Source organism: Stegostoma tigrinum, chromosome 7 (genome assembly GCF_030684315.1).
Source record: "Stegostoma tigrinum isolate sSteTig4 chromosome 7, sSteTig4.hap1, whole genome shotgun sequence".
NCBI lineage: Eukaryota > Metazoa > Chordata > Chondrichthyes > Orectolobiformes > Stegostomatidae > Stegostoma > Stegostoma tigrinum.
Genome location: NC_081360.1, coordinates 31,296,745 through 31,323,226, shown reverse-complemented (window position 1 = coordinate 31,323,226; position 26,482 = coordinate 31,296,745). Strand labels below are relative to the sequence as shown.

Genomic DNA, 26,482 nt, shown 5'->3' with positions numbered 1-26,482 from the left:
CCTGTTCCTTTAATGATTTTTCCTTGATGAATCCCGCCATGTGATGTTTAAATTCTTTCTGCCGTCACTATGGTTTACATCATGGATCACCCATCTTTTTGTCATGCTGAATGAGCTCCTAACTTTCTTTTCCAGTAGAATTTGGTTGTTTAGGCTTCTAAATTGCCCCTTCATTGCTTTCATTCTGGCTTCATGACTTTGTTTGGAACCTTATTTTGAAATGCTTCTGTGGACCTTGATTTCCCTGAATGAAGCTGTGTTTTCTGGTGCCTAGGGACTAAGACACGAATATTCAACTTGGCTTAATTCTAACTGTCTCAGCCTATAAATTGAGCAGCTTTTTGAAGTTTCCCTTGGACTCTATAATGTCTGTTGATTCTTCAGTTTAACCTTGATTTGGGGCAGGTCATATAGATCATCTACACCCAGTGCAGCATATAACCGCCTTGGTATTGCAAGTGCGGCAGCTCCATGTAGTTCCTAGCCCACTCTTGCTGCTGTATGTTCCTTATCAGGTCTGAAATTCTTTTTGCCATAGCCTGTAGAATCCACCATATTAAATCTTGCCAAAAGGTTCTCTTCAATGGGAGTGTTGATTGTTCAGCCTCTCCAACTGCACACTGTCTGCACGAGCAGCCTTATAGCTGCGCCTGAAGAAATCTTCAGATCTGCACTGCTGTCAGCATGTAGAAAGTAGTTAAGTGGAGTCTGCACTGCTTGCCGCCACATTGTGAGGTAGATTATCACATATGCTCACCATGTTTGTGTGAGCTATCTGGTGGTTTTACTGCCACAGACCTCTATATGACATGCTTGGTCTAGTGTGTTAGAAGAAAACCACTTGGCAGCTCAATGAGAAGTGTTTCTTAACTTAAGCAAGATGTAGGTTGTTGCATGATAGTAACCATATACTGACGTGATGAACATTGTTACAGTGACTATGAGAAAGACCCAGAGGTTGGTTATACTCCTTATTAAACCTAACTTGTTGTGTACCAAAGTCAATGCATGACATCATCGTAGAGAGTGGTTCATAAGGCGGTCTTCAGATTAACACTTTTACTTTAGACCATTATACAACAAATTCAAAGATAATGGGAACTGCAGATGCTGGAGAATCCAAGATAATAAAACGTGAGGCTGGAGGAACACAGCAGGCCAAGCAGCATCTCAGGAGCACAAAAGCTGACGTTTCGGGCCTAGACCCTTCATCAGAGAGGGGGTTGGGGTGAGGGTTCTGGAATAAATAGGGAGAGACGGGGAGGCGGACCAAAGATGGAGAGAAAAGAAGATAGGTGGAGAGAGTATAGGTGGGGAGGTAGGGAGGGGATAGGTCAGTCCAGGGAAGACGGACAGGTCAAAGAGGTGGGATGGGGTTAGTAGGTAGATGGGGGTGTGGCTTGGGGTGGGAGGAAGGGATGGGTGGGAGGAAGAACAGGTTAGGGAGGCAGAGACAGGTTGGACTGGTTTTGGGATGCAGTGGGTAGGGGGGAAGAGCTGGGCTGGTTGTGTGGTGCTGTGGGGGGAGGGGACGAACTGGGCTGGTTTAGGGATGCGGTGGGGGAAGGGGAGATTTTGAAACTGGTGAAGTCAACATTAATACCATTAGGCTGCAGGGTTCCCAGGCGGAATATGAGTTGCTGTTCCTGCAACCTTCGGGTGGCATCATTGTGGCACTGCAGGAGGCCCATGATGGACATGTCATCTAAAGAATGGGAGGGGGCGTGGAAATGGTTTGCGACTGGGAGGTGCAGTTGTTTGTTGTGAACTGAGCGGAGGTGTTCTGCAAAGCGGTCCCCAAGCCTCCGCTAGGTTTCCCCAATGTAGAGGAAGCCGCACCGGGTACAGTGGATGCAGTATACCACATTGGCAGATGTGCAGGTGAACCTCTGCTTAATGCGGAATGTCATCTTGGGGCCTGGGATAGGGGTGAGGGAGGAGGTGTAGGGGCAAGTGTAGCATTTCCTGCGGTTGCAGGGGAAGGTGCCGGGTGTGGTGGGGTTGGAGGGCAGTGTGGACCGAACAAGGGAGTCACGGAGAAAGTGGTCTCTCCGGAAAGCAGACAGGGGTGGGGATGGAAAAATGTCTTGGGTGGTGGGGTCGGATTGTAAATGGCGGAAGTGTCGGAGGATGATGTGTAGTATCCGGAGGTTGGTGGGGTGGTGTGTGAGAACGAGGGGGATCCTCTTAGGGCGGTTGTGGCGGGGTCGGGGTGTGAGGGATGTGTTGCGGGAAATACGGGAGACGCGGTCAAGGGCGTTCTCGATCACTGTGGGGGGAAAGTTGCGGTCCTTGAAGAACTTGGACATTTGGGATGTGCGGGAGTGGAATGTCTTATCGTGGGAGCAGATGCGGCGGAGGCGGAGGAATTGGGAATAGGGGATGGAATTTTTGCAGGAGGGTGGGTGGGAGGAGGTGTATTCTAGGTAGCTGTGGGAGTCGGAGGGCTTGAAATGGACATCAGTTACAAGCTGGTTGCCTGAGATGGAGACTGAGAGGTCCAGGAAGGTGAGGGATGTGCTGGCGATGGCCCAGGTGAACTGAAGGTTGGGGTGGAAGGTGTTGGTGAAGTGGATGAACTGTTTGAGCTCCTCTGGGGAGCAAGAGGCGGCGCCGATACAGTCATCAATGTACCGGAGGAAGAGGTGGGGTTTGGGGCCTGTGTAAGTGCGGAAGAGGGACTGTTCTACGTAACCTACAAAGAGGCAGGCATAGCTGGGGCCCATGCGGGTGCCTATGGCCACCCCCTTAGTCTGTAGGAAGTGGGAGGAGTCAAAAGCAAGTTGTTGAGGGTGAGGTTGAGTTCGGCTAGGCGGATAAGGGTGTCGGTGGAGGGGGACTGGTCAGGCCTGCGGGACAGGAAGAAGCGGAGGGCCTTGAGGCCATCTGCATGCGGAATGCAGGTGTATAGGGACTGGACGTCCATGGTGAATATGAGGTGTTGGGGGCCAGGGAATTGGAAGTCCTGGAGGAGGTGGAGGGCGTGGGTGGTGTCACGGACGTAGGTAGGGAGTTCCTGGACCAAAGCGGAGAAAATGGAGTCCAGATAGGTGGAGATGAGTTCGGTGGGGCAGGAGCAGGCTGAGACGATGGGTCGACCAGGGCAGGCAGGTTTGTGGATTTTGGGAAGGAGATAGAAACGGGCTGTGCGGGGTTGGGGAACAATGAGGTTGGAGGCTGTGGGTGGGAGGTCCCCTGAGGTGATGAGGTCATGAATGGTGTTGGAGATGATGGTTTGGTGCTGGGGTGTGGGGTCATGATCGAGGGGGTGGTGTCGGAGAGTTGGCGTCTGGCCTCGGCGATGTAGAGGTCAGTGCGCCATACTACCACTGTGCCACCCTTGTCTGCGGGTTTGATGGTGAGGTTGGGGTTGGAGCGGAGGGATCGGAGGGCTGCCCGTTCTGCAGGGGAGAGGTTGGAGTGGGTGAGAGGGGTGGAGAGGTTGAGGCGGTTACAGTCTCGACGGCAGTTGGAGATGAAGAGATCGAGGGAGGGTTGGAGGCCTGGGGGTGGTGTCCAGGAGGAGGACTTGTGTTGGAAGCGGGTGAAGGGGTCAGTGGAGGGAGGGTTAGACTCCCGGTTGAAGAAGTAGGCATGGAGGCGAAGACGGTGGAAAAACTGCTCTATGTCCAATCGTGACTGGTATTCGTTGATGTGTGGTTGTAGGGGAACAAAGGTGAGCCCCTTACTGAGAACTGACCGTGCGTCCTCAGTTAGTGGGAGGTCTGGGGGGATGGTGAAGATGCGGCAGGGCTCAGTGTGGCTGTCTCCTCTGGGGTTGCTGGCTGTGGAGGTTGTGGGCGGAGCGATGAGGTCGTCGGCCGTGGACGGGGTTCCGTCGGCGTCAGCCGACGACCTCATCAACAAATTCAACCCCTGTTTAGGTCACTTGATGAATGGGATGAGGAAAGGAATCAGCCCACCCCTCATAAGATGGTTCTAACAGTAAATTCTTTCAGTTGATAGAAAAAGAAACAAAAGTTGCTGGAAAAGCTCAGCAGTTCAGTCTTTCTTTTGGTCGCATGTTGTTAGGTATGCACCCTATGTGTTTTAGAAATGCCTTGAATTCCAACCTAAAATGACTGTCCTGACCCAGGGATTTCTAAAGGAGCCAAGGATATTCCAAATTGGATGTATAGAAGTACCATTGCATTTGTTGGATTTTCCTCATCCTGTACTGGTGAGCTTGGAGATGGGGATGCTGGGAAAAGGGAGAGGCCTCACTGGGGTGGATTTAACATGCATTTCTGCCACTGGGGAAGTTTGCCTGCAGGATTTGAGAACCACATTGCCTGTTCACCACATAGAGGTGGGCAGGCAATTTAAATAGTTAGAGCCTCAATTAGGGACAAAGGTGACATTCCATGATTGTCTTGGATGTCCTAAGACCCAAAAGGTCCCCCACCACACCCACCCCAAAGAGGGGGCCGTGAACAAGAAAGATTTCCCTTATAGTTCCAATGATCCAACAGGAGGAATGTTCTCTTCAGTTTGGATAGGCTTACTGCTTTGTGCCTTCTTTTGTATTCTTACATTTCCATTTAAAGTGCCTCCACATTTTTAGACCTCCTTAGTAGAATCCACCACTCTTGCTTGGGGTATCAAAACTCTTATAATTTGCCTAGCAGCTTTGTGAGATTGTCATTAAGGGCAGTGAATGCAGCATAGCCAATTATATGGACATCTCTAGGTAAATAACCACTGGTCAGGTTCCAGGCTAGTGTGGACTCAGGATTTGCATTTGATCTTAACTTCAGGGCTCTGAGGTCTGTGTAAATGCCCACCTGTGATGCGCCAGCCACCAATCACTTCCCTAAAAAAAGTTTCATTATTTTTAACCTGAAAGCTGAAGCCCTATATGCCATATGCTGTGAGTCACTGCTCAGTGCTCAAGCAAACATCAGAGACATTAATGCGAAATAACTTATTAGATATGTTGATTTTTTTTATGATTTGGGTATGATCACACAATCATTTCCTTTTTCCTCATTTCTAAGTCCTTTCTAATATGGCTAACTGAATAGGTAATACATATTAATCTTTTTAATTTCTCCAACTGATAATGGTAATTTAACAAGGTTAATTTTCAGCTTTGTATTCCTGATGAGGATCCTCACCTGCTGTCAGCCTAAATTTAGATGAATAAATTTTGCTTCCAGCTGGCAACACTTCCTGCTAATAGCGCAAAGCTGGAAAATTACTCCCAACGATATTCATTATAGGAAATGGAATGGTAAATATTAATTGCACATATAATGCTTTCAGTTCAAAATGTAGTTATTTTCTTATAAAAAAAATTTGAGATTGCAGACTGTTGGTTTAGCAAATTATTACACTGTACATAGAGTTAGAATGAATTTGTGCAGCTTCTGGTTTTTAATCATGTCTGCATAGGTAAATCACATGAATGTTTCACCTCCATTCTTAGCTACTAGACTTGATGTGCTTTGGCAACTTTAATTGTGCAAAGGTCCTAACCTTTCTTGGAAAAGGAATGACTCACTGACACTGAAAATGATTAACAGGTTCGATGCACATGTATTATGTCCTTTCAAAACAAAAATCAAACTGCTTTGAAAAGCTTCTGTAATATACTGGCAGCTAGATTGCTGAATAGCAACAAGATGTACTTTTAGAGAACAATTTGTATTGTTTTTGATTCAGTAGGTTGTGATATAGGGTATCACATTTTTATATATAAATTAATATATTTATTTTTGAGTTTGGGTGTTTGAATTTTGCATATGACAGATGGGCTTTAACCTGTGTCTGAAGGGCTTAGTGATTAACTTGTAAGTATTTCTGTAGCCATGGTGATTTCTTTTATAACAACTTGATAGAGAGGTAGTTATCAGAACTAGTTGTTATCTGCGTACATTTTGAGAGTTTACAACCGAGCAAGGTAAGCAATTCTGCATCAATTGTATGTATGTAGAAGTTCATTAGAATGTTCATCATCTGATCTAGCATCTGATTTGCAAGCTATTCGGTATCTTACATCATTTCTGAAATTTAATCTTCCTGGTAATATTGTTTCTGATGCCATGCCTTCCTACTGTGATTATTTACCTTCCTTGATTGAAAGGCTTTTAATTGTACAATAAATAGCAAATCGCTACGCTGTGCTGATACAGGGTTTTCCCACACTTTTCGCAATCAGGATGGAGGATTCCCATTTTCTTCAGTGCCTTGACTTAACTGGGATCACTGTGTCAATAATCATGGCCACTACTTCACAAGCTTTCATAAAATGAACACATCAGATAAATTCCAATGAGAACACCAAAATGACAATTTGTTTGACGGACCTATGCTATTCACTGTAACTCTTGTTCTTCATGTAAGATATGTTGTAGGTAAGTTAGCCTCACTTTTGCAACATCACTCTTGGCAGCATTTATTATGAATTGGGGTGAACAGAGGTTTGGCTGACTATCAGGAGGACACAGTATGGATAAAGGGGTCTTTTTCAAGCTGGCAGCCAGTTATTAGTGGAGTTCTGCAGTGGTCTGTGTTATGACCACAACTATTCATGTTATATATTAATGAAGGAACTGAGTGCATTGTTGCTTAATTTGCAGATGAGACAAAGATAGGTGGAGGGACCAATAATGTTTAGAAAGAGGGGGAGGCTGCAGACTTGAAAAGCTGAGCGAGTAGCTGAGGCCAAAGAAGTGCCAGATGGAATACAATGTGGGAAAGGTGGAGTTTTGTTAGAATAAAGGCATAAACTATTTTCTAAATAGAAAAAGGCTTCAGAAATCTAAAGCACAAAGGGACTTCAGAGTCCTAGTTCAAGATTCTCTTGAAGGTAACGTGCAATTTCATTTAGCAGTTTGGAAGGCAAATTCAATATTAGTATTTCAACAGGGCTAGAATCCAAGTGCAGAGATTTACTGCCCATGCTAAATAAAGTTGTGATCAGACTGCATTTGGAATATTGTTGAGTATATTGTGGAATATTACGGGCCCTATGTCTAAGGATGGATGTGCTTGCACTGGAGTGTGTCCAGAGGAGGTTTACAAGTATGATCCCAGGAATAAAGGGCTTGTTATATGAAGAATGGCTTAAGTCTCTGTGTCTGTACTCCTGATGGTGTATCTGATTGAGACTTCCAAAATACTGACAGTCCTAGATTGAATATATGTGGAGAAGATGCTTCCACTAATAGGAGAGACTAAGACCTGAAGGCACAGCCACAGCGTGAAGAGGCAACCCTTTAAAACTGAGATGAAGAAGAACTTCTTCAAACAGAGCGTGGTTAATCTATGGAACCCATTGCCACAGAAGGCTGTGGAGGCCAAGTCATTGAATGTATTTAGACTGATGGATAGGCCGTTGATTCTTTTTTAATTCGTTCATGTTCATTCATGGGATCATGGTGTTACTGGCTGGGCCAGTATTTATTGCCCATCCATAATTGTCCTGAGGGCAATTGAGAGTCAACCACATTGCCATGTGTCTGGAGTCACATGTAGGCCAGATCAGGTAAGGATGGCAGTATCTTTCTCTGCAGTATATTTGCCATTGGAGGATTCAAACACAAATTCCCAGGACGTTACATGGGGCCTTGGAATAACAGACCAGCAATAATACCACTGGCCACAGCCCCCGCGTCTCTGCTGCCTTGTAGATTGTGAAGCATCAATCTTTGGAATTTGTTCATGCCGTCTATATTAATTTTCCACCCTATACTGGATATGTGAAATCATTTCACCTTTATAGGTTTTAATCATGATTCAGCCACTGTGTGTTTTGCAATTTTGAAGGGTAGAGTTTAAATTGTGTAGTAATTAATGAGAAATCATTTATTTTCTCTGATTTTCCATTCATGTTAAGTGTGTTACAATAAAAACGGTTACAGTTACTGATGAAAACTGATATTTTTGCTTTTCGCCTACGTAGCAGTCAGTTAGGCAAATTGCTCATTTTGGTAGTCTGTTTGGGATTTTACACATTTATACATTGTGGAATAGCTTGTGGAATGTTGATGTACAATTATCAGTGCATTCTTTCTAGTCGAGTCACAAGAAATGTTTAGAGGTTTGTCAGGGATGTTTGGAATAAGGATAACATGCAATTGGATGTGGATTTAGGGTAAGAAGCAAAGGATGAGAGGACAAATATCAGATTTCCCAAATGAACATATGAAAAAGATACAAGAGGAGGAAACTCAGCTCTGTAAGCCTGCTTCGCTGCTCAATAAGACCATGACTGATTTGATTTTAACTTCAACTCTACATTTTAACCTCAATTCTACTTCCTCATCATGGGCCAAAAGGCCTGTTCCTGTGCTGTACTGTTCTTTTCCTGCAGATCTCCAATAATTTTCCATCCTCTTGGTAATCAAGAATCTATCTACCAATGCCTTTAAAAATATATGAAGATTCTGCATCTGCTGCTTTTGAGGAAGGCAGTTTGAAAAATTTGTAACCCCCTGAGAGAAAAACGAAGTTTCTTCATCTCTATCTTAGATGGGTAACCCTTTATTTTTAAACCATGCCCTGCAGTTCTACAGTCTGTTATAAGAGGAAACATCCTTTTGAAATTCACCCTGTTAAATTCTCTGAGGGCCATATATTTTTCATTGAAGCCATGTCAGACTCTTCTAAACTCCAGAAGATACAGACCTTCCCTGTTTAGCCTGTCCTCATAAGGCAATCTGCTTGTTTCAGGTATTAGCTAAGTAAACCTTCTCTGAACTGCTTCCAGTGCATGAACACATTCAAATTCAAGAGTGTGTGCACTTCTTCGCATTAGGTTTTAACGTTGAGATAATGCTGCAAGGAAACGGGGGGGACAAAACAATTTTTGGAAACATTTTGTAGTGTCAGTAACCAGTACTGAATGCAGTCTTACCTGATTACTCGCTGTTCCTGCATATTAATCTTCTGCAATTCATGCATGAGGTCACACTGGTCCCCCTGCACTTCAAAGGTCTGCAAACTTTAGATAATAAACTTCTTTTCTATTTTGTTTCTGCCAAAATGGACATTGTACTTCATCTGCCAGATTTTTGCCCACTCACTAAATCAATATATATTCATTTGTGTGCTCCTTATGTAGTATTCACAACTCAGTCCTATTTACCTATACCAAAACAAAATTAAGTTGGAAATAGTTAACATCATCCTGTACTTGGAATAGGTATCCCTAATGGATTTACAGGAAGTAAGAGTGACAGATTGTTAGAATTGGCAAATAAATTAGGGATGAAAATACCTGCCAGAGCTATGAAGACAGAGAAAATTGAAATATTGGCAAGGCATCTGAGGTTGGTAGAAATGCAGGAGTAATTTGGTACACAGAGTGGTGACTCACTTGAGCTAGCAAGGATTCAATTACTGTTATAACAGTTTAAATATGAAAGAGAAACAGTTTAAAAGACGTGAGCTTGAATTGAAAGAAAGGGAAAGAGAACCTCAGAGAGAGGAGAAATGTAAAGAGAATATTTCAGAGGTGGAATTGGAGATTCAGCAAAGGGAAAAGAATGAAGAAAAGGGGAAAAAAGAGAGAGATGAGGAATATTGGGTCAAAAGATTGCAATTTAAAAAAATGTTAGATGCCAGTAAAGTCACTGATGGGGAAAATCCTAGTCACAATCTTAAGTCCACCAAGGAAATAGTTAAGTTTGTCCAAGTTCTACAAAAATTTGAGGAAAGGATGTGGAGGAATTCTTCTTGTCATTTGAGAAAATAGCAACATATCAAAAATGAAGTTGTCAAAAGGAAACTGCACATTTGCCCATGCAAAGCGAGATGACAGGTAGAGCACATGAAATTTATGCTTCACTGGCCAGGCAAGTATTTATGTCTTATAAGTCTATAAAAATGATTATTTAAAGTGTGTGTGAATTAGGCAAAAGTTTCAAAATTTGAGGAAACAGCCTGGGAAAACCTATATTGAATACACTAGGTAAAGCAAAGTTATTTTCACAGTTAGAAATGGGCTTTTGGAAGAAATACCACATATGAAGCTCTCAGAGAAACTATTCCCTGGGAAGAATTTAAACGTTGACTGCATTTTGTAATTGGAACCCATGTTGCAAGCATCCCTAGGCATGGAGCACTGATGGCTAACATTTATAAGCTCACAATTATAAAGCTGTACAGTATGGTAACAGACCCTTCAGTTGAGTTCGTCCATGCCAACCAGATATCCTAAATTAATCTAGTCCCATTTACCAGCATTTCGCCCCTATCCCTCTAAACATTTCCTATTTATATATCCATCCAGATGCCTTTTAAATGTTGTAACTGTACCATTCTTCACATATCCTCTGGCAGCTCATTCCATAAACATACCATCCTCTGCTTGAAAAAGTTGCCCCTTAGGCCCTTTTTTGAAATTTTTCCCGTCCCATCTTAAACCTTTGCCCTATAGTTTTCGACTCCCCCACCTTGAGGAAAAGTCCTTGTCTATTCACCCTATCCATGTCCTTCATGATTTTGTAAACCTCTGTAAGGCCAGTCCTCAGCCTCCGATGCTCCAGGGAAAATAGCTCCAGCCTATTCAATCTCTCCCTATAACTCAAGCCCTCCAGCCCTGGCAACATTCTCATAAATCTTTTCTGAACCTTTTCAAGTTTCACAACATCCTTCCTATATCAGGGAGACCAGAATTGCATGCAGTATTCCAAAAGTGTCTGAAACAATGTTCTGTGCAGTCGCAACATGACCTCGCAACTCCAACACTGACTGCAGTGACCAATAAAGGCAAGCATACCAAACACCTTCTTTGCTATCCTGTTGACCCTCAACTCCACTTTCAAGGAACTATGAACCTGCACTCCAAGGTCTCTTTGTTCAGCAAAACTCCCAGGACCTTACCATTAAGTGTAGAGGTCCTGCCCTGATTTGCCTTTCCAAAATGCTGCACTTCACATTTATCTAAATTAAACTGCATCAGTCACTCCTTGATCCATTGACCCATCTGATCAAGGTCCCATTGTACTCTTGAGGTAGCTTTCTTCGCTGTCCAATACACCTCCAATTTTGGTGTTATCTGCAAACTTAGTAATCATACCTCCTATGTTCACATCCACATCGTTTATACAATTGACAAAAAGCAATGGATCCAGCACTGATCCTTGTGGCATACCATTGATCACGGGCCTCCAGTCTGAAAATCAACCCTCCGCCCTCAACATCTGTCTTCTGTCTTTGAGCCAGTTCTTCATTTAAATTGCTAGTTCTTCTGTATTCCATGTGACCTAACCTTGCTAACCAATCTACCCTGAGAAAGTTTGTCGAGCACCATACTGAAGTCCATATAGATCATATTCACCACTCTGCTCCCATCAGTCCTCTTTGTTACTTCTTCAAAAAACTCAATCAGTTTAGTGAGACAGGATTTTCTACACACAAAGCCATATTGATTATCCCCAATTGGTACTTGCCTTTCCAAATACATGTGAATCCAGTCCGTCAGGATTTCCTCCAACAACTTGCCCACCACTGATGTCAGGCTCACGAGTCATTAGTTCCCTGTCTTTTCCCTACCACCTTTTTTAAATAATGACACCGTGTTAGCCTACCTCCAGTCTCCAGCACCTCACCTATTCTATTATACTAAGTAGTCTAACTGGTGAGGCTTTAATTCTGATTTAGCAATAATAACTTCCCAAACTTCCGGGTTTGCTGTCAGAAGCTAAAGTACCCCGCCATCAAAAGACCTGCAGTGGTTCAAGAAGCGTGCTCACCACTACCTTAAGGGCAACTAGAGACACAATAAATGCTGCCCCAGCCAACAGAGTCCATATCCCATGAATGTGTTTTTTAGATGCTTAATATAGAGATCATATAGTCGTTCAACACGGAAACTGACCCTTTGGTCCAACCAGTCTACGCCAACCATAATCCCAAACTAAACTAGTTCTACCTGCCTACAGTTGGCCCACTTCCTCCAAACGTTTCTCATTCATATACTTATCCCAATTTTTTTTAAAAATTGTAATGGTAGCTGCATCGACCACTCCCTGTAGAATTTCCTTCCAGACATGAAGTACTCTCTGTGATAAAAAGGTTGCCCCTCATGTCCTTTTTAAAATCTTTCTCTTCTCACCTTAAAAATATATACGTAGTCTTGAATTCCCTAACCCTAGGGAAAAGACACTTGTCGTTCACTTTATCTGTACTCGCCATGATTTTATAAACTTCTATAATGTAAGCCTCAATCTCCTGCACTCCAGTGAAAAATGTCTCAGCCTATTTTAAACTCAAACCCTACATTCTCGGCAATATCCTGATGAAATGTTCATAGAATTAGAATTATAGAATCCCTACAGTGTGAAAACAGGCCCTTCGGCACAACAAGTCCACACCGACCCTTGGAGCACCCCACCGAGACCCAATCCCCTAGTCTACACATCCCTGAACACTATGAGCAATTTAACGTGGCCATTCCACCTAGCCTGCACATGTTTGGATTGTGGGAGGAAACTGGAGCACCCGGAGGAAACCCACAAAGGCATGAGGAGAATGTGCAAACTCCACACAGACAGTCACCCAAGGCTGGAATCAAACCCTGGTCCCTGGTGCTGTGGGGCACCAGTGCTAACCACTGAGCCACTGTGCTGCCCCATTGTTTTATCCTTGTTAATCCTTCAATCTTAGAATTTAAAATTAAGAATTTAGATCTGTTGGTGTAAGATGAGCCAGAATTTGTATTGTTTCAGACCAATGGCGAATAGAGTTAAAACATGAAACTGTTAGAAAATTAAATTGTCAGTGAATTTCATTCTTATTGCTGTCGAGCTTCTCGTGATACACTGTACTACTGGGACTTAATAGAATGAATGAATTTAAAAAGAAGAGAGAAAAATTGTTTTGTGTGAAAGCTATTGCAGAATAATCCATTGAGAATGCAGTCAGTACTCCTGCTAATGGCACACTTCGTCATTTTGATTAAAACAACCCTCATTTTCAGAAGTTTCTTTGATTATATCAGATAAGTAGCTGAGCTGTACAAATGATACAGATGCATTTGAGGTTCTGGTCTGTAAAGGCTCAGTTTGAGTGCAAAACATCGATTTCAACGGACCCGGATAAGGTAACAAAATCATCAAAAGGATACCAAACTGAATCCTTTGACTCCCATGAAGTGGAAGGGCATGTGAAAAAGGACTAATTAAACTGTGCAGGTAGCTTATCAGCTAGTTAGGTGGCCCTCGACCTATGTGAATTTGTGTATACCTGGAGGCTAGACATTAGGCTATGGGCTGTCTATTGAGAATCACCCTTCCCCCATGGTTCCAACTCCATCACCCTCTCCTCCTACCACACGTACCCTCCCTGTAACATTCAGGTGACTCTCAAATCACAGACCTGTCAGTCAACACTTACCTTTTCTCTGAGTTGTCCGCAATCTCCAGATGGTGCCGTTTTGGCAGCATAAACAGCCTCCTATGATGCTATTCGTGAGCAGTTCTAGATGATTAGGACATTGTATCATCACTGATTGTATTTAAGAACAGATAAATCTTTGCAAATTTTTCAGCAGTCTACGTAGCATCTGGGAAACAAGAAATCAAACTTGTGTTTTGCATTGATGACACTTTCTTATCCTCTTGTTATGTTTGTTTGCCCCATCTTTCATGCTCCTGCTCCTATCCAGATACTAATATTTCTCTTCAGGATTTGAAGGCTTTGCGAGCCAGTTTGAAGAGATAACAATATCATAACATAATGCTCATTCAGAACATGCAATTGGAACCTTAAGATACGTTAACTGAAATTCCCCAGGTTGACAGAATTAGGACTGAAATTTGATAGTTTCAGATGAACAGAGAAACAGAGTTACAAGAAAGTGCCACCATTATTACCAAAAATCTTTAAATCAGCAGTTTCATCTTTATCACCTGATCCTTGCAAGAATTTCTGTTAAAAATATATGCTTATTAGGATGGTGGAGCTGATGCAGCATTGAACAGCCTCAGATAGGTGCTGCATCCAATTCTAAATTGATCACAAGCATGTGTAGGCTTTTAATAGTGTGGGTATTTCTTCTTGATCCTCAAGTTCTCACTTTATAGAAAATTTTGTGTATGATGTGAATGGGGTTAAAACTAAGGCAGATCTGGGTCCTGCACAATTTATCCTCTTTATTCTTAGAAATTTAATATTATCAGGCTTATGAATGAAAAATGATTGAGGAATGTCGGTAAAGGCTGCTATTCCTCTGAAGATGGATTTCAGTCAATAATTTGGATGAGAATACTGCAAGCATGGTCAGTAAATTTGTGGATTATACTAAAATTGGTTGTACAGTAGACAGTGAGGATGATTATCTCAGGTTACAAAGAGATCTTAATCAATTGGGCCAATGGGGCGAGGAGTGGCGTATGGAGCTTAATTTAGATGAATGTGAGGTGTTCCATTTTGGTAAGATGAACAAGGGCATGTGCTACTCTCATGGGAAGAGGGCCTTATCTCAAACAAGAGAGTTCATTGTATGTCTGATACAAAATACAATTTATACCTGATTAGATAGACATTATAGAGAGTATAAAGGAGGGCGTGGATAACAGGTCTTACTCCTTGGTGATCGTATAATTGGTTGTACAGAACTTAGACATTGCTAAAATGAAACTAGAAATTGAAACTTTTCATTTGTTCTTTTCAAAACTAGAGTGTAAGGATCAGACTTGTAAAAAATAAACACCACTTTACACACACAAGTGTTCTATTCTAATTAGTTGGGCCATAATTGGCATGGAGATGCAGAAAAGACAGTTAATTGTCAATCCTGCTGGCTGTATCTTACTGTATTCATAATTGCAAGCCTCAGAAAAGTGCAAGCCAAATCCTCAATTAGATGTGATTCCACTACCGGAAATCATTTATTAAAAAGTCCAGACTAAGATTTACCCCAGAAACCAATTTGAGATTGGCCTGTGCATACTCTTGGAGTGACTACATGGCTGTGCACCTTTAAGTATTTGTTACTCAAGACATCATTTTAAATGGGCAAAAAATGTTTGTACGTTCATTGCACCCTTTTCAATAAAAGGGAGTCATGTAGACAGCCAGGTTCTGCTGCATCACCACAGCTATGCTCTGACCAGCCAGAATATACTGCTTGGCCTGAGAATTAAGATTGACAATTAACTGTTCTTACTGAATCACTGTGCCAAATATGATCCAACCAGTCGGCACCCTCTTCTCTTTCTGTATAAAAAAGGTATCTCTTTTCAGGTCTGTTTCTTACCTGATAGTCCTGATAAGTACATGGTGAAAAGCTTAAGTTTCTAATCTTGCTTCAGCAATTCTTAAGGTTCTAAGCTGTTCTCCCATCATATGCCATATGACATCATCATAGTGGATGATATTTCAGACAGTCCTCAGTACTAATCCTTTCAGACTTTTATACAACATAGCCTATACATGACTCCGAATCCACAGTAATGTAGGTGACTTTATCTGGTCTTTCTAGCGAGTCACACTGTTTAAAGACAATTAGGCATCTGCAACAAATGCTGGTCTTGCCAGTAATGCTGAAATCCCATGGGACAACATAGTAAAACAAACTAATTGTCATTAGAGATAACAAGGAGTAGAGCTGGATGAACACAGCAGGCCAAGCAGCTTCAGAGGAGCAGGAAGGCGATGTTTCAGGCCCAGACACTTCTTCAGAAATGGGGGAGAGGAAGGGGTTCTGAAATAAATAGGGAGAGAGGGGGAGGCAGATAGAAGATGGATAGAGGAGAAAATAGGTGGAGAGGAGACAGACAAGGCGAAGAGGTGGGGAAGGAGCCAGTAAATGTGAGTGTAGGTGGGGAATTAGGGAGGAGATAGATCAGTCCAGGGAGGATGGATAGACCAAGGGGGCGGGATAAGGTTAGTAGGTAGGAGATTGGGGTGGGGCTTTAAGTGGGAGGAGGGGATAGGTGGGAGGAAGGACAGGTTAGGGGACAAGCTGGGCTGGTTTTTGGGATGCGGTGGGGGGAGGGGTGATTTTGAAGCTTGTGAAATCCACATTGATACCATTGGGCTGCAGAGTTTCTAAGCGAAATATGAGTTGCTGTTCCTGCAACCTTCAGGTGGCATCGTTGTGGCACTGCAGGAGGCCCAGGATGGACATGTCGTCTGTGGAATGGGAGGGGGAGTTGAAATGGTTCACGACTGGGAAGTGCAGTTGTTTATTGTGAACCGAGCGTAGATGTTCTGCAAAGCGGCCCCTAAGCCTCTGCTTGATTTCCCCAATGTAGAAGAGGCCACAACGGGTACAGCGGATGCAGTATGCCACATTGGCAGATGTGCAGGTGAACCTCTGCTTGATGTGGAAAGTCTTTTTGGGGCCTGGGATGGGGATAAGGGCGGAGGTGTAGGGGCAGGCGTAGCACTTCCTGCAGTGGCAGGGAAAAGTTCCGGGTGTGGTGGGGCTGGAGGGGAGTATGGAGCAGACAAGGGAATCATGGAGAGAGTGGTCCCTCCAGAAAGCAGATATGGCTGGGGAGGGAAAAGTGTCTTGGGTGGTGGGGTCAGATTACAGATGGCGGAAGTGTCAGAGGATGATGCGTCGGATCCAGAGGTTGGTGGGGTGGTACGTGAGGACGAGGGGAATTCTGTTTTGATTGTTATTGTGGAGAGGGGGTGTGAGGGATTAGTTGCGGGAAATGCGGGAGACACAGTCAAGGCCGTTCTCGACCAATGGTTGGGGGGAGTTGCGGCCCTTGAAAAACAAGGACATCTGAGAGTTTGGGAGTGGAATACCTCATCCTGGGAGCGGATGCGGTGGAGGCAAAGGAATTGGGAACAGGGGATGGAATTTTTGCAGGAAGGTGGGTGGGAGGAGGTATATTCTAGGTAGCTGTGGGAGTCAGTGGGCTTGAAATGGATATTGGTTTCTAGGTAGTTGCCAGAGATGGAGACAGAGATGTCCAGGAAGGAGAGAGAGGTATCAGAGATGGACCAGGGGTGGAAGGTGTTGGTGAAGTGGATGAACTGTTTGAGCACCTTTGTAGGAGCACGAGGCGGTGCCGATACAGTCATCAATGTAATGGAAGAAGAGGTGGGGTTTAAGGCCAGTGTGGGTACGGAAGAGGGATTGATCCACGTAACCTACAAAGAGGCAGGCATAGCTTGGACCCATTCGGGTACCAAGCTTCAAAATCTCACCTAACCCCGCCACATCCCAAAACCAGCCCGGCTTGTCCCCGCCTCCCTAACCTGTCCTTCCTCCCACATATCCCCTCCCCCTACTTTAAGCCCCACCCCCAAATCCGACCTACTAACCTTATCCTGCCCCCTTGACTTGTGCGTCCTCCCTTGCCTGACCCATCCCCTCCCTACCTCCCCACCTACACTCACCTCCAATACCTCCATCCCTGCCTCTTTAACTTGTCTGTCTCCTCTCCACCTATCTTCTCCTCAATCTATCTTCTATCCGCCTCCCCCCCTCCTTATTTATTTCAGAACCCCCTTTCCCTCCCCCATTTCTGAAGAAGTGCCTAGGCCCGAAACATCAGCCTTCCTGCTCCTCTGATGCTGCTTGGCCTGCTGTGTTCCTCCACTCTACACCTTGTTACCTCAGATTCTCCAGCATCTCCAGTTCCTACTATCTCTGAAATAATTGTCATTAGCAACCTGTACTATGATTATCTAAAACAATACCAGACCTTTCAAAAGATTCCTGAGTCCTTAGCAATTAGAATTAACTTATGAATTATTTTTTCCAATGTAGTTGGGGATTGTTCTGAGATTAATATTGGCATATTTCTGTACATATTGGATTTCTCCATCTTTGGGGTGAAATAATCATTAGAATGGACTTCAGTCTGTTTCCTTCCAGTGTTTTCTTTTTGGATCACATTTGTGTTTTTTATGGTTGCACTCAATCCAGTATTCTACTGGTTATTTTGTAGGGTACTGCATACGTGATAACTTTGGCAGCATATCACAAGCTTGTTGCGTTACAGCTCCCAGTTTTTACCCTTGGAAGTATAATTGACTGAACATTTGTTCTCTGTATAGATCGAATAATTCTGGCAATAAAAACACAGACTTCTGTGTTGCTTCTGGCTTTACTTGAAATATCTTCCAGTTGATGCTTGCTATTTGTTCCTATTACAATCTCTCATTTTAACTGCAAATATCCCATTTCAGCAGCCCATTAGAAGAAACAGAAGTGTAGACTGGATGGTCTCACACTGAAAAATGTTTGTGCTTTTAAGGCAAATGATACTAGAAAATGACAGATGCAATGTCAAGTTCAGAAAAAAAGGACAGAAGTATCCAAAAGTAATTGTGTGAAGGGTGCATCAAGGACAAGAAAACTCAAGTTAATAACGGGGGAAAACACCAATATCTGCATTCTATCTATTTTTCTGTATGACTCAGTAACCTAGACAATAAATAAAGATCTGTGGAAGAAAATAATGGCCTTTGAAATGTAAATACCAAGACATATGTTGGAAATGTCAACATAGTTTGGAGCTGGAGAAACACAGCAGGCCAGGCATCATCAGAGGAGTAGGAGAGTCGATGTTTCAGGCATAGACCCTTCATCAGGACTGGGGAGGAGGAAGGGAGCTTGGAAATAAATAGAGGGAAGAGGGGTGGAGCTGGAGGAAGGTGGGTGGGATAGTGATTGGTGGATGCAGGAAGGGATAGTGGATATTGGTCAGTGAGAAGGGTGGGCAGATAGGTGGGGAAGGAGATGGACAGGTAGTGTCAGGTTAAGGAAGCGGGGTTGAGAAGGAGGGTTGGACTTGGGATGAGGCTGGGAGTGGGGAGATTTTCAAACTGGTGAATTCTGTGTTTAGGCCATTGGGCTGTAGGCTCACGTGGTGGAACATGAGGTGTCGTCCTTCCAGTTTGCACGTGGCATCATTGTGCAACTGGAGGAGGTCTAGGATGAACATGTCACCAAGGGAGTGGGAGGGGGGAGTTAAAGTGGCTAGCAATTAGGTGTTGTTGATTATCGAGTATGGAGGGCAGGTGCTCTGCAAATCTGTTACTTAGTCTATGTTTGGTCTCACCGATATGGGGGTGGCCACATTGGGAGCAACGGATACAGTAGATCAGGTTGGAGGATGTACAGATGTCCGATATGGAAAGTTTGTCTTGGGCCTCGGATGGACTTGAGAGGGAAGGTGTACTGGCAGGTGTAGCACTTCCTGCAGTTGCAGGGAAAGGTGCCGGGTGTGGCGGGGTTGGTGTGGAGTGGGGTGATATACGACCAATGTCTGCACTCTGTGCATCATCCTCTGCCATTTCCATTGCCTACAATCTGACCACACCACCTAAGAGATACTTCCCTCCCCACCCCTAACTGCCTTTCATAGGGACCACTCACTCTGACTCCCTCGTACATTTCACATTCCCCACTAACCCTACCACACCCGGCACCTTTCCCTGCAACCGCTACGCCTGCCCCTACACCTCCCCACCATCATCTCCATCTGAGGCCAAAGATAAACTTTCCATATCCAACAGGAGTGCACCTGCACATCTATCAACTTGGTCTACTGTATCTCTTGCTCCTAATGTTGCCTCCTGTACATTGGTGAGACCAAATGTAGATCTGGTGATTTGGAGAGCACCTGCACTCTGTACTCTATAATCAACACCTTCGGTTGCCGAGACCCTTCTTCAGAAATGGGAGAGGGGAAGGGGGTTCTGAAATAAATCGGGAGAGAGGGGGTGGCAGATAGAAGATGGATAGAGGAGAAGTTAGGTGAGAGGAGACAGGTCAAAAAAACAGGGATGGGATCAGTAAAGGTGAGTGTAGATGGGGAGGTAGCAGGAGATAGGTCATTCCAGGGAGGATGGACAGGTCAAGGGGGCGGGATGAGGCTAGTAGGTAGGAGATGGGGGTGGGGCTTGAGGTGGAAGGAGGGGATGGATGGGAGGAAGGACAGGTTAGGGAGGCGAGGACAAGCTTGACTGATTTTGGGATGTGGTCGGGTGAGGGGAGATTTTGAAGCTTGTGAAGGTCAACTATCTAGAATACACTTCCTCCTACCCACCTTCCTGCAAAAATGCCATCCCCTATTCCCAATTCCTTCGCCTCTGCCATATCTGCTCCCAGGATGCGGCATTCCACTCCCGTATATCTCAGACGTGCTCATTTTTCAAGGGCCGCAACATCCCCCCCGCAGTGGTCGAGAACACCCTTGACAGTGTCTCCCGCTTTTCCCACAACTCATTCCTCACACCCCGTCTCCGCAATAACAATCAAAACAGAATCTCCCTCGTCCTCATGTACAACCCCACCAACCTCCGGATCCAACGCATCTTCCTCTGACACTTACGCCGTCTGCAATCCAACCTCACTACCAAAGACATTTTTCCCTCCCCACCCTTATCTGCTTTCTGGAGAGACCACTCTGTCTGTGACTCCCTTGTCCGCTCTACACTCCCCTCCAGCCCCACCACATCTGGCACTTTTCTTTGCAATCACAGGAAATGCTACACCTGTCCATCCTGGGCCTCCTGCAGTGTCTCAACGATGCCACATGAAGGTTGCATGGACAGCACCTCATATTCCCCTTAGGAACCCTGCAGCCCAATGGTATCAGTGTGGACTTCACGAGCTTCAAAATCTCCCCCGTCCCCTACCGCTTCCCAAAACCAGCCCAGCTAGTCCCCGCCTCCCTAACCTGCCCTTCCTCCCACCTATCCCCTCCTCCCACCTCAAGCCCCACCCTCATCTCCTGCCTTCTAGCCTCATCCCACCCCCTTGACCTGTCCATCCTCCCTGGACTGACCTATTCCCTCCCTACCTCCCCACCTATACTCTCCTCTCCCCCTATCTTCTTTTCTCCCCATCTTCAGTCCATCTCCCCCTCTCTCCCTTTTTGAGAACCCTCTCCCCATCCCCCTCTCTGATGAAGGGCCTAGACCTGAAACGTCAGCTTTCCTGCTCCTCTGCTGCTTGGCCTGCTGTGTTTATCCAGGTCAACACCTTGTTATCTCAGATTCTCCAGCATCTGCAGTTCCTACAACCTCCGGCCCCGAGTACTGGTAGTTTCTAATTTGTTTTCTTCATAAAAGAAATCCCATTGCCTATATTTCCATCCAGATCTTGCATCGTCATATACCTGTAGTCGTTTATTACAGATCAAAACTTAGGGCTGAATCTTACTTTTTTGACTTAAGTGCAAGCTTCATCAAGTCTTTTTTTGCAGGGTTTTTACAGTGAGGCCTAGTGAGTTCTCTTGCCACATCTTATCAAACTCTTCACAGTAACTGCATACCCTACCCCAATGGGGTCCCTCTTGTCCAATTCCAAATCTATCTTGACACACCGTATTCCCAGAACACTTGCCACTCACCAGATACCCAGGAATTGGCTGGCATCACTGGTGTTTGCTCCATCTTTAAAAATCTGCCATTTACCCAGAGAAGCTCTGTCACTGTGACGCTGCCCTGCGTGGTTCTCGATGTTTTCGCCAGATGTGAAAGATAGACCGCAAGCTCCCCCACTCAGAGTACATGCCACCCTCAGTATTTTCTTTACTTCACCTGATGAAGGAACAGCACTCTGAAAACTTGTGATGTTAAATAAACCTGTTGGACTTTAACCTGGTGACATGTGACTTCTGACTTCCTCCAAGCGGTGTGCAACATGAAGAAATACTGTGTCATCAGCTGGTTAGCCCAGTTTGTGTTAATCAATGGGATTGTCCATTTTTGACCTCAGGTTATAAGACCTCATGGTATCTGGAGTCAATGTTGGGGACTCCCAGGCTAATTCTGTTCTGATTTTATATCTCTGTTCAGTCAATCATGACGATGCAACAGGACATACCCAGGGGCGGCTTCTGGGACATTGTAAGGTATGATTTCATGAATATGTCTTACTGTTGCCTGGCTAATCTGTTAGACAGGTCTCTCGATTTTGGCATCAGTCTCAAGAGGTTTGTAAGAAGGACTTTATTGGTCAACAGGGCTGAGTCAGCACTTAATGTCGACACAGCGTTATTCATCTGGTTTCATTCCTTGGGACCTTTGGTTAGCATCTTCACAGGGTGACATGGGAATAAGCCCTTCTGTTGAATTTAATCACTAATTTTATACATAGTGCCAGATAGTATGGTGGGTACTGATTCAAAACTGAAGTAGATAAACACCTGAAAGAAGGATGGTACGAGGATGTGGGGAAAAAAGGAATGACTGGGTTGCTCTTCACAACACCCAGCATAGACTTCTTTTGGGCTATACTGTTTTATGGTTAGAGCTGTTACACATTCCTAATACCATTCTTAGGAGAGCACATTTATTTTTTCATTCTGTGATGGTGTATGGTATGATGTCTGGTGAAGAAGATGTAAAAACTGAAAGAGACTGAAAATTGATGGATTGTAACTCGATAATATCTAAATTTGCTAATCATCCTTGTTTTGCATTTGTCCCACAGGATTCTACAAAACAGAAGCAGGAACAAAAGAAAACTGTATCATTCAGTAGCATACCTTCAGAAAGAAAAATTAACAATGCCAGTGACTGTATCAGTTTCATGCAAGCTGGCTGTGAGCTGAAGAAAATACGTTCAAATACTCGAATCTATAGTCGCTTTTTTACTTTAGACCTTGACCTTCACGCTTTGCATTGGGAACCTTCCAAGAAAGATCCGGAAAAGGCTAAACTTGAAATTTCTTCTCTTAAAGAGATCAGAGTTGGAAAAAACACAGAAACTTTCAGAAGTTGTGCAGTTGTGGATCAGATTTGTGAAGACTGTTCCTTCTCCTTAATATATGGAGAAAACTATGAGTCTTTGGATTTAGTAGCCAGTTCTGCAGATGTTGCCAATATCTGGGTTACAGGCCTCCGTTACGTCACTTCACATAATAAGCAAATTTTGAATTTGATAGACGGGAACCAAAATACACTAAGAACCACATGGCTTCATTCAGTGTTCGATCAAAATATTCTGGGTCGTAATGGAATTATGTTGGAAGATGAAGCTGTGAAGTTGATAATGCAACTCAGTCAAGGTCTGAAAGAATCGAAAGTCAGAATTAAGTTTAGAGAGCTCCAAAATGATAAAGGGAAACTAGCCAGTTGGGTAACCAAGGAGGAGTTTACTGACATTTACTATGATCTTTGCACTAGGCCTGAGGTATATTTCTTGCTTGTGCAAATTTCTCGGAATAAAGAGTTTCTGGATGCCAAAGACTTGATGTTTTTTTTAGAAACTGAACAAGGAATGATAAATGCAACTGAAGAAATGTGCCTTGATCTTATACGGAGGTATGAGCCTTCAAAGCAAGGCCAGCTGAATGGTAATCTCAGTATTGATGGCTTTACTCGGTACCTGATATCACCAGAATGCAATATATTTGATCCAGAGCACAATAAAGTCTGTCAAGATATGACACAGCCTCTGTCCCATTACTATATCAATGCATCTCACAACACCTATGTTGCAGAAAACACCAGTAGAAGCCCTTCTGATCTGCTTGGGTATGTTAGGGCTTTAAAGTTGGGCTGCAGATGCATTGAACTTGATGTATACGATGGTCCAAATGAGCCAGTTGTCAGTAAACGCAACAATGTGACCTCACCAATCAGCTTCAGTAATGTCATTAAAGTAATTAATCAGTATGCCTTTGTAGCTTCAGAGTACCCTTTGATTATGTGTTTGCGAAATCACTGCTCAGTAGGGCAACAAAAAATCATGGCACAAAAACTGAAAATGATCCTTGGAAATAAAATATTTACAGAACCACCAAATTCAACACAAAGCTACCTCCCATCACCTGAGAAGTTGAAGGGGAAAATTATCTTGAAGGGAAAGAAGTTGCCACAAAACTTTGACTTGTCCGAAGGTGATGTGACAGATGAAGATGAAGAAACAGAAGGTTCCCGAAGTTTAACAGATACATTTTTTGTTAGTAAGCGAACCATTCATCTTTGTAGGGAGTTGTCTGATTTGGTTACTCTATGTAAAACTGTACAATTCAGCAGTTTTCATAATTCAATGGAGAAGCAGAAATACTGGGAAATGTGCAATTTCAGTGAACCTGAAGCACGTACATTGGCAAATGAATATCCAGATGACTTTGTGAACTACAATAAGAGATTTCTGTCACGAGTGTATCCTAGCCATTTGGGTTTAGAGTCAAGCAACTTGAATCCACAGGAATTCTGGAATTGTGGCTGCCAACTTGTAACCATCAACTATCAGACTCCTGGTCCAATGTTGGATCTTAATATCGGTTGGTTTCGACAGAATGGGTGTTGTGGATATGTCCTACGGCCTGCAGTTATGCGTGATGAGGTGTCCTATTTCAATGCGTACCTTAAAGGAATAGTTCCAGGATCCTTACCTCAGGTTCTACATATCAAAGTTATTAGTGGTCAGATGTTTCCAAAGCCTAGAGGTTCTGGTACAAAAGGAGATGTCATCGATCCATATGTGTATGTAGAAATTCGTGGCATTCCTGCAGATTGTGCAGAAGTGAGGACAAAGACTGTTCACCTGAATGGAGAGAATCCTATTTTTGATGAAAGTTTTGAATTTGAAATCAACCTGCCTGAGCTTGTAACAGTTCGATTTGTTGTTTTAGATGACGACTACATTGGGGATGAATTTATTGGCCAGTACACTATCCCATATGAGTGCTTACAGTCTGGTTATCGACATATTCCTTTACATTCATTCACTGGGGAAGAAATTGAACTCGCTACGCTTTTTATTCACATTGCAATAACAGACCGAAGAGGTGGTGGAAAGGCTCACAGGCGTGGATATTCTGTCAGAAAGGGGAAGAACACAATAAAATACACAATGCTAAGGAATACTGGGATCAAGGTTATTGATGATACGTTCAAAATTGCAGGCCAACCATTACGAGAAGCTGCAGATATCAGAGAAAATGTGCAGGTAATGAAATAATTGGAAATAAAATATAATATAATGTTTAGAATTGTAATCATATTAGGTTGCACTAAACAACTGTCCTGTTCAACACAAATGTTTAAAACAAGTACCTAACTGGATTTGCTAAACTTGAAAGGTACAAAATAGCACCAAAGCATTCATTGCCCTGTTTTTTCAAATACCTTGATCTTTGAAATTTTTGTAAACACTGTTGTATGAATAAGTATCCTGTGGCAACCCTCCACTGCCACTCCCTATTTCAGTCTGTATCTGTAATTTTCTCTAACCCTATGGCCATCTGAAATTGCTGCATTCCTCCAATCCTTCAGCTACCGCCATGCAACAAAGATGCTCAAATAACATAACTCTTCATCATATTACTTTATATGATATCACATTTTGTTTAATAATGCTGATGTGTATCATTTGGAGATGTTTTACTACATTGCATAGGCGGCATGGTGGCTCAGTGGATAGCACTGCTGCTTAACAGAGCCAGGGCTGGAGGATTGAACCCACCCTTCGGCGTAGGAGTTTGCACATTCTCCCCATGTCTGCGTGGATTTCCTCCAGGTGCTCCAGTTTCGTCCCAAATTCCAAAGATGTGCAGATTTGGTGGATTTGCCATGACAAATTGCCCTTAGTATCCAGGGATGTGCAGGCTAAGTGGATTAGCCATGGGGAATGCAGCGTTACAAGGATAGGATGGGATCGGATGGGATGCTCTTCAGAGGGTCGGTAGGGACTTGGTAGGCTGAATAGCCTACTGCCGCACTGTAGGGATTCTATGAATGCACCGTATAACTGTAAGTGCTTTATTGCTGTTTATGGAAGCGCTTACTGCATGCAATCTGGCTGCCATGTGTTTCACATTTTAACTGTGATAACACTTTAAAAAATTTAATTTGCTACATTACCATTTTAGACAACCTGAACTTGTGAAAAGGGCTAGGTAATTTTTTTTAACCAATCAACTGTCCCTCTATTTTTCCTACCATAGTGAAATTTTTGAATGCAGATTTTGTGTGAATTATCTTGTAGCAGAAGATGTCAAGGAACTACATTTCTTGTCCTTATGCATTGATGCTTATTTGTAATGAGGTGTGATAAGGAGAGTTTCAGAAACCACGTGTGTAACTACATTGCTAATGTTTGGTTACCATACCTGCATGTTTGCATGTTTTAACCCTATTTCCTTGAGCTGAAATATTGGAAAAGCTAAAGCTGTTGTTTTTAGATTCCTTGCAACAAAGTCCATTCCATAGCCACTTTCTTCATTCTTCTTCCTGATAATGGTCCAAGACTGAACTAGACAGTTTGTAACCTTGGAATCATATAAAACTATGAGATTAACTTCTAAGCATGTATCTGTTCTATTGCTAAAGAGCATCTATTTTCAACTCCGTGATATCAGCAAATCCCCCCGCCTCAATTCATTCGCTATTGAAATTGTTATCCATGTCCTTGTTACCTCCAGACCTGATTATCTCTGTGCACTCCTAGCTAGTTTCTTACATGTTACTCTTTGTAAACTTGAGGTATTTAAGCTCTGCTGCGTACATTCTAAATTGCACAATGTCCTCTTCCCCTGTGCTTATTTATGCAGATCGATCCTAATTCAGCAGCATTTACATTCTCAAATTCTTATCCTTA

The 26,482-nt window shown here is 43.5% G+C and overlaps 1 protein-coding gene across 3 annotated transcripts in view; it reads left to right on the top strand.

Moving 5' to 3' along the window:
• The window catches only part of plcl1 (phospholipase C like 1), a 275,950-nt gene that overhangs the window by 192,133 nt on the left and 57,335 nt on the right, over positions 1–26,482 (top strand). For 2 of the 3 annotated variants that reach the window (XM_048535295.2, XM_048535296.1), the window contains exon 2: positions 22,364–24,832. In XM_048535295.2, the coding sequence (XP_048391252.1) occupies positions 22,364–24,832 (2,469 nt within the window). Of the gene's footprint in view, positions 1–5,202; positions 5,234–22,363; positions 24,833–26,482 lie in introns of those variants that run through there. The other variant, XM_048535297.2, reaches the window with a different exon arrangement.